The following is an 11,566-nucleotide window of genomic DNA, read 5'->3' as shown; positions in this document are numbered from 1 at the left end:
AGGTATCCATGGTAATCTGGGTACTGCTACTCTACAGAGTGTGCCGTGTATGACTTCTGCAAATCCAGAAAATTGGTTGTAAATTCAAGTTCCTGGAAAATTAATAAGCTCGGCATTTTATTTCTGTTGAAAAGTCACATGAAGAAATTGTTTCGCAGGAGTCGGTAAAAAAAACCCCCAACCAGTCAGATGAGGTCAGAGATGTTGCAGCGGAGGAACTGATATGATGGTTCCACACGGGCGTGCCGACTGGAGAGGTTAATGCAAGATAATGAGAAAACCTCAAGTGGAACGTTTATGAAATGATATTATTTGCTCACCTTAGTTTTCCCAGAGGGCGCCATCATGTACAATCTCATTTCAATCATGTTCTTTTTAATGACTAGAATTGACCAAATGCACTGATGTTACATTTTCGACGAAGGCAGTACACAGGGGTGTTAATTTTATGTCCCCATCATGAAACGGGGACAAAGAGACTCCTGTTAGTCGTCAATACTTTCCCATGTCGGAGCCTTTCTGTGTAATAGGCCCGTGTCTGTATTGACCTACAGGAAAAAAAAACTGAAAAAGGGGATCCACAATACAAAATGTGAAACACGAGTGCACGATCGATTTGTCACTTCCCTGTGTGATTTATGAATCTTAGTTCAGTTAAACTGTACTGACCGCAAAAGAAAACTCTCCACTTGTCACAGTCACAGGGCAACAAGGCAATGTCCTTGTGCTGCAACCAGTAATACTATTTTACTGTTGCATGACAGTGTGTCTCATGAGCGTTCAGCTCCCCCAGAGGGCCCATAAAATAGATAACGTTTTATTCCCCCTTGTTTTTTCCTCTTCTTCTTCTTTTTTTTTCACCGTGAAGAGAAAATAGACTTCGACCCTAGAAGCTGCGGCTCTGACCCTCTTTTCACAGTTCCCATCATGACGCGGGCGGAATATCAAAAACAATTCCACACAGCTGTGAGCACACAGTGTTAATGGCAGCGTCACCTTTATACTCGGTGCTATCAGGCCTTCTTTCCTCCCGTGCGATGGAAATATCAGCTGCCCTTAAGCCGTCAGTTATGTCAAATGTTATTTGTTATGCTGGTTGCCCATGAGCATCTGAGACAGATCATTTGCACTGGGTGATTTCATCCGGGATAAGTCAGGCTTAAGGCACCCTGAACCATGCAAAGCCAGGACCCTATAGTTAATGCTTATGGTTTGTTGCTGAAGCACTGTGCGTGTGTGTGTGTGTGTGTGTGTGTGTGTGTGTGTGTGTGTGTGGTTGTGTATGTATTCAGGGGTTATGATGATAGAGTTTGACATCTTTGACATTATCCAGCGGGACATGTTGACACGTTGTCTCCCACCAGTCAACAGGAAGACAATTAAAGACAGTGGAAGTGTTTCCCTGATACAACCCTCTGTCTCCTGACTTTAATTTTTTAGTAATAAAGTAACTCTTTATTTTACAATAGGCCTAGTTACCCAGCATTGTATTTTTGATGAACATAATGTTATTGGTAATAAGTAGCTGTTACCAAGTTTTTGCTTGATAATTCTGCCTTAATACAAAAGATAAATACCTGTGGTAGGTAACAAAAAGAATGAAGAAAATGTGATAACCTATCACATTTTATAATGAATATAATTACACAGACTACACAGTTTTTGCATTTACAATAAATTATTATCAGAAATAAATACGCAACATATTATTTATATTGTGTATGATTAATGATTTTTTATTCAAATTGATTCTACATTTGAATTAAATGGGTTTATAATTACTGTGTATTTATTAGACAAGACTACAAATAAATTAACTACTGTTTGTAATAAAAAGAGAGTACACGAAAAAGACTTATGTATGAAAAAGTGGTATATATTTGGTATATACTGAAAATGCTTGTGCTAATGACGGTATATTTATCAAATATTATTATATTATTTTGTTTACTTTGTAGCCACTACAGTATGTTAGATTATTAGTCTTGACAATTAACATGCAGGTAAATAACAAAACTGGCCATGTCAGTTCCTGTAGGGTTGTTTGACTCTACATCATATAAATCACAGGGTCTCTTAGTGTTGAGGATGCGTCTCATACACCATGTTTCCAAAGTCCTCTCACATCTTTGTTGCTGTACCTTTGAATAATAATGATAAAAAAAAAGCTTTAAATCCTACAAATCAATTATAGTCACCCACTTGCTTTCAATTCATTAGAATCATTGTACACACACACACACACACACACACACACACACACACACACACACACACACACACACACACACACACACACACACACAGAATCTATGTTTTTAGGGGGTGACTCTTGAGTGAATGAGTTGGGGGGCTGACCTCTGCAGCAGGAGATAAGGGTGTCACCTTCTCCATGGAGAGTGATCAGATAAGATAATGGAGCAGTACAGAGGATACACACTGGTGTCACCGCTCAGCAAGGTCATCACGTCCTTCTGTTGTATCACTGGCTTTCATAAGTGCTGGGGATCCGACTGCTCTCCTTTGACTGGCACCACGGGAGTTGCTGGACTCGGTGCTGTGCTTATCTCCCGTTTCCACAATGGACGAGCTGACGCAGTGGCCTGAGGAGCTGAGGAAAAACACCCAAGGGCTCGACTTCAAATGAAAATTAAATCGCATTTGTATACACAGCAAACCGAACTCTGAGTACATGCTCACCTGGTGTGATAGATAAAAGCACCGAGGCTCCACTGGACTGGAGTCGTCTCAGGGGGATGATGCGGGACGACACAAAACACTGCATCATGTCAGAAAACACATTGTTGATGGAGGAGTGAGCTCCACAATCCAGGAGGATTCATTGTTTAGAAATTTAATCCACAGGCAATAAAATGTACTGTTGAGTACATTTTTGGCGAATTCTCTAAATTAAGGAGATGGGTCTCTGAATTATCTGACCACTGGTGATATTATTGCTATTACCTGATGTCACATTAAAAACATTATTACATCTGCAAGTATCACTACTATTATTTTCATTATAACAACCAATCTGAGAAAGTCTGACTGAACTCAACTGTCTTTAACGTCTCTCTCCTCCCTCCTTTCTTCTTTCCCCTCTTTTCCACCCACCTTTCCTCTCCCCATCACTACCGGTGATGGTTTTAATTAACCATTAAATTATATTTGTATTCCTTTAATGTGTTTAACTATTATTGTATGCATAGTTATAATCTTTTTTTGGTTTTATGTAATATGTTTTATTTTATTGGCCTAATTATTCTTTGATTTAATCAAATTTATTCCAAATTTTGTATGTGTTTGTTTTAATCTGTGTACTGGTTTTGTACCTTTGCTGTATTTTTACAGTTAAATACCACAAAATACACAGTAAAACATTTTTGACATTTTGGCAATTTGCAGGGCATTGTGGGTAAAGTGCATGACTGTATTTTGGGAAATTAACATACTAGTAAAGACATTTGCGACAGTGCTTATGTTTGTCTTTCCACTTTCCACATAGTTTTACAGATTCCATGGTAGCTTGTGCACATTCTGCTCCCACCTGGATTGAAAGGTGTCTTTTTGCTTTGCTTGTTCGGAAACAGGCAGCATGTTGACACAGGAGCAGAAGCTGTGAAGGTGTGGAGGTGAAACCTGCACATGCAAACTCAGGATCGAATATAAAATATTTGTGTGTGTGTGTGTGTGTGTGTAAGCTGGACATATCCTGGCTCAGAGCACAGCTTCAATTAACTATTGACTAGTGCATAAAAATAATGATTGTTTTTTTTTATATAATCTGGTTTGATGAACCAAACATAATTCTTACAAAAGCAATTTCGAGCATCTCTGTGAATCCCTCATGTTGTCCCTGTTTATTCATTAGCAGGGTTTTCTGTTGGTTCTTTTCTCCTCACACACCCACACTTATTATTACTAAAACATCCGTCTGAATCAACGTATTACCTTCAAGGCTGCTGCTGTTTTCCTATTCATGAAGCACACACACACACACACAGACACACAAATTAAAACCGTTTTTACAAGTTCTAAAAGCTTTATTTTCCAAAATCCACCCCTTGTCCTCTCATGTACAGCACTGTAAGTTTTGAAGTTTATTCTATTTTTTAAATCAATCCATCCATGTGTACAGTGTTTCCTGCTCTCTTGAGCTATGGAGGGATACCCTGAATGGATGGTCTTTTTAGCATTTGCTCAACCTGTCACCCCTGAGAAGGCCTGGCTAACGTGACTTTAGGATATTGTCTAAAAAGGCCTTGAATAACTTTATCAACTCAGACGCCGCCAACAAGGAGGAGAAAAGAAAAAAAAAAGCTCACTCAAAATGTTTTTGTTTGAAATATTTTTCTCTTGTACTTTAAAAAAACATATTGGTAAAATCATGTAAATAAACAAACAAACAAAAAGAAAGCAAAGCATTTTCCCTTTCCCTGTATGCCGTACAGAGCCTACAATAACATAATCTTCTCTCTTCTATGATAGCAGTTCATTGTGATACATATAACAATAACAACTCTGATAAAATTTCTATAGTTACTCTATGATACTCTACATATAATTTGCCTCCTCTAGATTCTTTTACGTTAAGAAAAGTCTCCGTTCTTCAGGTCAGCGTTTCCCAATGAGCGATAGAGACAAACAAAGAAACAGTGAAGATTAAAGGCTGGCTGGTTCACTGAGTAGTGCGACTGGGGAGAATCACATCGGTATGGCACAGAGACCTGGAGGCTTTGCTTGCCCAGAAAGACTTGGGGGGGTTCCTTGAACAGAAATACACATGGGTTTCCGAGGTCTCGTAGAAGCACTAGTACTGGATTGCAATTACGGGGTTTTCACGACAGATGGCACTGCTGCATCACAGACAACTATACATATTGCACAATGAGAAATGCATAGGATTTGCTCCATTACTGTAATTTTTACGAGAACATGATTTGGTATACACGTCGCAGGGGAAGGATGACATGTGCGCTCCCGAGTCCTTAGGAGGCCTTTGCCAACAGTCCATTTTGGCAAAAAAAAAAAAGAGTTGAGTGTTCAGTGTTTTGTCGACAGCCTGGGTGGGAGGGGTGGAGGATGAGGACAGCACACGAGCATGAACAGCAATATTGTTGCACAGTTGATGTTGCACTTGTGACACTCATCCCAAACACTTCTGACGTACCGTTGTTTTGCTCAGTGGAAGTCATTGCTGAAGTTCTCCTGCTTCGCTGAAAAGTAAAACAGCAATGTCATGTGGCGCGGAAGCACCCCCCCCCCCCCCCCCCTCTACGAGGCTCGAGAGCAGCTATAAATGGAACGGCTCAGCCCCAGAGTCAAAACATGTGAAGGGTGACCATGAGCATCGAGCGCCAAGGGCAGCATCGCCAGGACCAGCCATCGTTTCCAATGACTCGTCGCTGACAATCAAGAGTTGGCCCTTGGCTGCGTCGGAGTACATAATACATTATTACAGGTGTGTACTGTATAATATAGATAAAGCCACTGACACACTGAAAACACATCATAAACATAAACATACCAAATGTATTGCTTTAAAATGTGAGACTTGTCTTCGTCACGGATGAACCACAAAGTGATCATTCTCACCTGATTGTTTTTTTTTTTTTCTTTTCCAAAGCAAAATTCTCACTGAAATTGACATGGGATTGTAAAAACACACACACGAAGATTAAAAGAGCTGAATATCAACACAAATTTCATTGCTTTTGTAAGGAAATCAGTTTTAAGGTGCTTTTAATGTGGTTGCCATGGCACTGTTCTTTTCCCCACCCACGCCACATTCAGACACTGCAGCAGGATGTCAATCAAGCAGCCTGCTGTCGGAGCAGCCTCCCCACCCACTGTCATCCAAACTTTTCGCCGAGCTCTGAAATAATCCCATCAACTCTTCAAGTTATCCGCTGTGTTTTCATGATGTGTGTGTGTGTGTGTGTGTGTGTGTGTGTGAGGGGGTGCTGCTAATCATCTCATGCTGAGATAATGTCAGAGAAAATCAAGGGCAGCGGAGAGGTGACGACAGCGGGGTTGAAGGAGGAAGGCAAAGATAAAGAGCGGTCATGAGGGGGAAAGAAATGATGGCGTTCTGCGATGTCAGACGTCCACAGCCGCGGAAAAAATGTTTTCATGCTGCTATAGCTTGGCGAGAACATAAAGTTCACGCTGCATCGCGTGGATGATGCACTGGACCAAAGAAGAAAAATATGGAATCATTTTGAGGACAGATTTGCAAAGTGAAACAAAGTCAAGTTGACAAGCTGACCTTTTCTGGAACTTAATGAGAGCTTATCCTGCGGATACAGGGGAGGAAAACAAATCTGGAGGGTACTGACTATACGACTGTGACTCAGATAGAATGAGGGGATGAAATGTTTTGAAGGGCTCAGGGAAACTGTTGGGGAGTGGAGGTACACAATGGTGCTAACAGGGCTTTAGCATATGGCTATACAGTATGTAGTTATAGATCCACATACGTCCACATAGAGGACTCGTATTTGTTCTTTTTAGAAGTGGAACTTTGACAGGGAGCACTTGTTCCGACAGTTGTTTGGTAATGGCCATATCCAGGATGCAATGTGACCGTACAGTATAGAGATCAATGAGACTGGCTCCAGTCATACACCAGTTACAGCTTTTCATAAAACCCCCAAAACCAATAAGTTAAAAACAGTTTAAAAGAGCATCAAGTAAAGGGACCGTATTTTGTGGCAACCACACTAAACATACATCTAGAGTTGTCTATATTTATTCTCTAATAAATTACACAATTATATCCAGATTCCAAACCATGTTGACCCATGAAATGGCTATAAAAGCGGCCTCTGTGTACCAGTCACTGTCTGGAGGCCTGTCCTGCTCCGTAGGTCAAGATAAGAGGAGCAGAAAGAAGGCATGATAGGGGATCTTGGCCTTTACGATAGGAACAGCTCTCAGGCCTTGAGGCCTACCGAGTTTCAGGACTTGTGCACTGTTTCCATCTTAAGTCAGGCTTGCTGCATAGTTTGCATGTGACGTTTTGTCATGTGGGTCACACTGAAGTTGGGCCTGGGGTTTGGTACAGGGGACAAGGGAGGAGCTCACGTGGGAGGGTGGGTTACGTCTTTAGTAGGGGGAGAAGATGATTGGCGTGTGTGTGGCCCGCAGCGGACCCGGGGCAGGCCGAAACAGTGCAGGGCCCAGGAAGGGGGTCTGGATGAAGGTAGTGGTGCCCACAGGGTGGCGCAGAGCCAGTGGGTTAGTTGCCATTGTGCACAGAGTTGGTTGGGTGAGGGGGTTGGGCAGGAAGCCAGTTGTCAAGCTCTTGGTCAGCTGCTTCTGCAAGGCCAGTTTGGTCTGGAGAAGACAGGAGGGGGGACGGTGAGAAGTGAGAGAAGAACACAGTGAGGGTTCAGCATGTTTAGTGGGCAAGCATGTTTCCCAAACAATTGTTTGCAAGCGTAGACTGTATGTAAAGATAAACAACACCTCCTTCCATTATATAGGAGTGAAGACAGAATATAATGGACATGGGTGCTGCTAACTTGTGCTTCTGACATCATTTGGAGCTATTGAAAGTCCTGCCTATACATGCAGTCGACCACAGCATCATATAACTAATTACTTGGATAAACATCAGTGTGATAAGAACTACCTACCATCTTTGGGAAAAATTAATTAAATGTGTACTTTGACTTTAAGGTTTGGCCCACGTCCTATCTGCTGACATGGAGGAGGTGGAGTTTATGACCTATACTTTAGCCAGCCACCAGGGGGTGATCAAGATAATTTGTCCCCCCCTCGAGGGAAGCAAACTGAAAGACACAATCTTTAGGAAAAATGTATATATAACGTGTATTTTGACTTTTTAGTCTGTTCCACTTCCCATCTGCTAACATGGAGGAGGTGGGGTTAATGGCCTATACTGCAGGCAGCCTCTGGGGGTTCATCAAGAAAATTTGAAGGAAGTGATCATGTTATCCATCCACCTAAGATGAGAGAAACCATCTTTGGGAAAAAAATGTATATACTTTTCAGTTTGGTCCATGTCCATCTGTTGACACGGAGGAGGTGGGGTTTTATGATCTATGCTTCAGGCAGCCACCAGGGGGTGAGCAAAAGGAGTTGGCTTCACTTGAGGTGAAGCTATTATGTCATCCATCTTTATATACAGACATGGTTTGCACACAGAGCTGCAGTAGAGGAACACATGTTCACACTAAATACCAGACAGAGCTGGATTCCTGATGTTTAAAAATCCACTCCTCAAACATATGTAATAGGCTAGTACTGACACAGTTTAGCCTATTTCAACCAGGACAAGGGTTAAAAGACATTTATTCCAAAGCTGTGCGATGTTAAAAGGATAGTTTGGATTTGATCTGATTTTAAGATGAAATGCTTTGCTCACTGGTTCACAGATCATGCACATGCACAGCTCAGATGAGATTTGCTAAGATCCTGCAGATGGAGGTATCCCACTGAGCTACAAAAAGAAATTTCAAACCATATCGTGGCTCTCATGTTTTTGAAATCAAATACTCACCACCTGAAGCCTCAAAAGCTGCTTTAATGTTGGACGATGGAAAAAGTGTCTCAACAGCATTGGCAAATACAGCACTCTATATAGTCATAGCTTCCTTGTAGCATATCTAGCAATTTATTGGTGAAGCAATACTGTAATTATTAGGAGCATATTCTGAGCATACATATAAAGGGTGAAGATTTTACTTTTTGATATAACTATATTCTTGCTTTTTTAATCCAATGTAAGATCGGCCTACAGCTGCTGCAGAGTTAAGTATGTGACTCAGTAAAGATGAGACCATTCTCCATAAGACCAATTAAAAAACAAGATAGTTTCGTGTAGAAGTCTGAAAGTCTCAGAAATTCATTTCACATGTTTGAGATTTTCTCATGGACAGTGTCTATTTTTGTACATTTTCCACAAGACCACCACTGAGCCAATGTTCGTCCTTAAAGTTGCTAAGTGGGAAGATAAAGTGTTTTTACCTGTTCTATATTTCCATATCGGAAATGTCTTTGACGAGTATTCGAAATATAGCTAAATACAGAAATACTAGAGATTTCAGAATAACTTAACGATTGTGAATTTGTGTCACCATTGCTAGTTTGAATTACTTGGAGTCTTGAATCTACCATCAATAAAAACAAAAAAAGAGGGTAAAAGGGGTAGCACCTCTTGTAAAAAAAAATCTGAACTATCCCTGCATTAAAAACATGGTTTCTTCATCATCTCTCAGCCCCCTGACCCTGGCCAGGCCTAAAGTCCAGCCAGCTGAAGCACTTGCCCTCAAATCCAACCCCAGATTCGGTCTCTCCTGCCACTAACCTGTGAGGAGAGGGCGGAGAGGGAGGTGAGGTTGTACTGGCTGAACGCTTTCTTCATGGCAGACACAGCCAGGCCTGCATAGCCACTCCATCTCATGTTCTGTAGGAAGGAGGAGGAAGAGAAGGAGGAGGAGGAGAAAAGATGTGAGATATAGGAGGTGTGTATATGACAGGAGCAGACAAGTGATTAATCTGGAGTGCTGATTCAGGCTGCTTTTGTCAGAGCTGGTAAGTGGGGGGGAGACCGGGACTATTTTAGACCTGTCTCAGGGGTAGGGGACCGACCGAGTACAACTGTGTGCTTAACCTCTCAGACAGTACGGGCACACAAGCACGCTGCCTCGCCGGGACAAAGAAGCCCCGAAGCACAATGTAATGAGATCTGTGTGTGTGTGTGTGTGTGTGTGTGTGTGTGTGTGTGTGTGTGTGTGTGTGTGTGTGTGTGTGTGTGAGAGTGTTTCAACTGTGCGTCTCTCGGGGCAGGAGTCAAATCAGTTAACTGCATCGAAAATAAATTAAAAGCATTGTTTAAAAATGCATTAGTTTACAAGCTAGGCTGACTGTATTCCAGTTTTGGCACATTTCTACAGCATGTTCAAGCATATCTGAGCTAAGAGAAAGGCAATTATGTTGCGTGTGTGTGTGTGTGTGTGTGTGTGTGTGTGTGTGTGTGTGTGTGTGTGTGTGTACATAGCAGTGTGGCAGTGTTTTGTTTGTCAGTGTCTTTATGCTGAGACTTACCGCTAAGCTGGAGCTTGGCTGGGTCTTGGTGTGGGGGGTAAATTTGGGTTTGGGTGGTTTTCCGGCCAGCCGATCCTTGTGCCGTCTGCTGTTCATGTGCTGCCGAGACCAGAAAGAAAACAGCATTAGTGAGCTAACAAGCATCTGCTGTACCGCAGCGGAACAACTTCAAATTTCATCTGCTGAATTAACAATGGATACACATCGATTATGACTGAAGTGCACAGGAATTACACCACATTATTCTCTAGCACTGCCACAGTATCTCCTTCTCCATTCCCTGCTGGTTCAATCCATCCAATGAAAATTCATCTTCAATTTTCGAGGAGCTTTGAAGATAAATGGTATCAACATTAGGGAAATTAAAAACGATAAACACAGACCCAATTTATTTCCCGAAATGAGTAAAGAAAACATTTTGGATGGTGTTGTTTGGCAGAGGCCATGGCTCTTACCACACATTAATATTAATATAAAAAAACACATATCAAACTTTACCCAACATATATTTAAACAAATTATACTCGTAACTGTACTAGTAGTTTTTGTAACATGGAACCTAAATCTCTTGTATATTTATTTATAATTGTAAATATTAAAACTTCTTTAAAATATATATATTGAACTGCAAGAATGTAATGACACATTTTAATTTCAACAACAATTACTTTGATTTTGTTCTTAAGTTGTTCATGCTGCATAATAAATTTCATTCCACTAATTAAGGAAAATGTACATATATATGTAAAAAGTACATGTCTGCTATTATGTAAATTAGTATTCTTCAGATTCAGATTGCTTTATTGATCCCGAGGAAGGCAATTCTTTTCAATGAAATGAAAACACGTATCTCCTTCTCTGGCAGTATTACTTCCAGGCTCATGTCCTCCATGGGATGTTTGAATAAAACCAGTGGAACGTATTTAAGGCATGGAGGTGCTGAAGCAGCCTGGGTGCTGTATCTTTTTCAAATTCCACTCGAGCCTCGCTGAAAGTTTCCCTGACAATCCCTTCGCTTAGACATGGTGTTTAATGAACATCAAAAGGAGAGAAATTACTTCCCGGAACCTCGTTTGATGTCAGTTTAACTAGAAAATTAAATACAGGAGGCATTAGTAGCTCGCAATAATGAGTGGCAAATAAATCCCTGCTCAGTGAAGAGCTTTGCAGTCAGTTATAGCATCAGATGATATCTGTCTAATGTGGAAAAATAGCTGCTGCTCGAACGTAGCCTGCACTCACAACCTGCTTTTCAATGGCTCCATTCATGTGGCTGTAAATGAAAGTGCCGCTTTGATTCAAGCCCACACACACAGGTCCTCAATCAAGGTGATGTTAAAATGGTCTTTAAAGGACCATCATTCATATTAAGCATTTTAACTCACATCATTCCTGCCAGTTTTTTTTAATAATAGAGATATTACAGGTCAGTTTGGTCTAAGTTCACTGTGTAATATCAGACTCATGATGGGTGAGGTAATAACTAAGTATG

At 41.1% G+C, this 11,566-nt stretch overlaps 1 protein-coding gene across 5 annotated transcripts in view; it reads right to left on the bottom strand.

The window, feature by feature from the left end:
• Nucleotides 1-4,106: 4,106 nt before the first annotated feature.
• Nucleotides 4,107-11,566, bottom strand: part of znf385c (zinc finger protein 385C) — a 133,822-nt gene continuing 126,362 nt past the window's right edge. For 3 of the 5 annotated variants that reach the window (XM_034592584.1, XM_034592585.1, XM_034592589.1), the window contains 4 exons: nucleotides 10,075-10,173; nucleotides 9,335-9,433; nucleotides 8,528-8,548; nucleotides 4,107-7,338 (listed from right to left, as the gene is read on the bottom strand). In XM_034592584.1, the coding sequence (XP_034448475.1) occupies nucleotides 7,108-7,338; nucleotides 8,528-8,548; nucleotides 9,335-9,433; nucleotides 10,075-10,173 (450 nt within the window). In that variant the 3' untranslated portion in view covers nucleotides 4,107-7,107. Of the gene's footprint in view, nucleotides 7,349-8,527; nucleotides 8,549-9,334; nucleotides 9,434-10,074; nucleotides 10,174-11,566 lie in introns of all 5 variants that reach the window. The other 2 variants (XM_034592586.1, XM_034592587.1) reach the window with 2 other exon arrangements.

This window comes from Hippoglossus hippoglossus, chromosome 8 (assembly GCF_009819705.1).
Source record: "Hippoglossus hippoglossus isolate fHipHip1 chromosome 8, fHipHip1.pri, whole genome shotgun sequence".
Lineage (NCBI taxonomy): Eukaryota > Metazoa > Chordata > Actinopteri > Pleuronectiformes > Pleuronectidae > Hippoglossus > Hippoglossus hippoglossus.
This window is presented reverse-complemented; position numbering and strand designations above follow the sequence as displayed.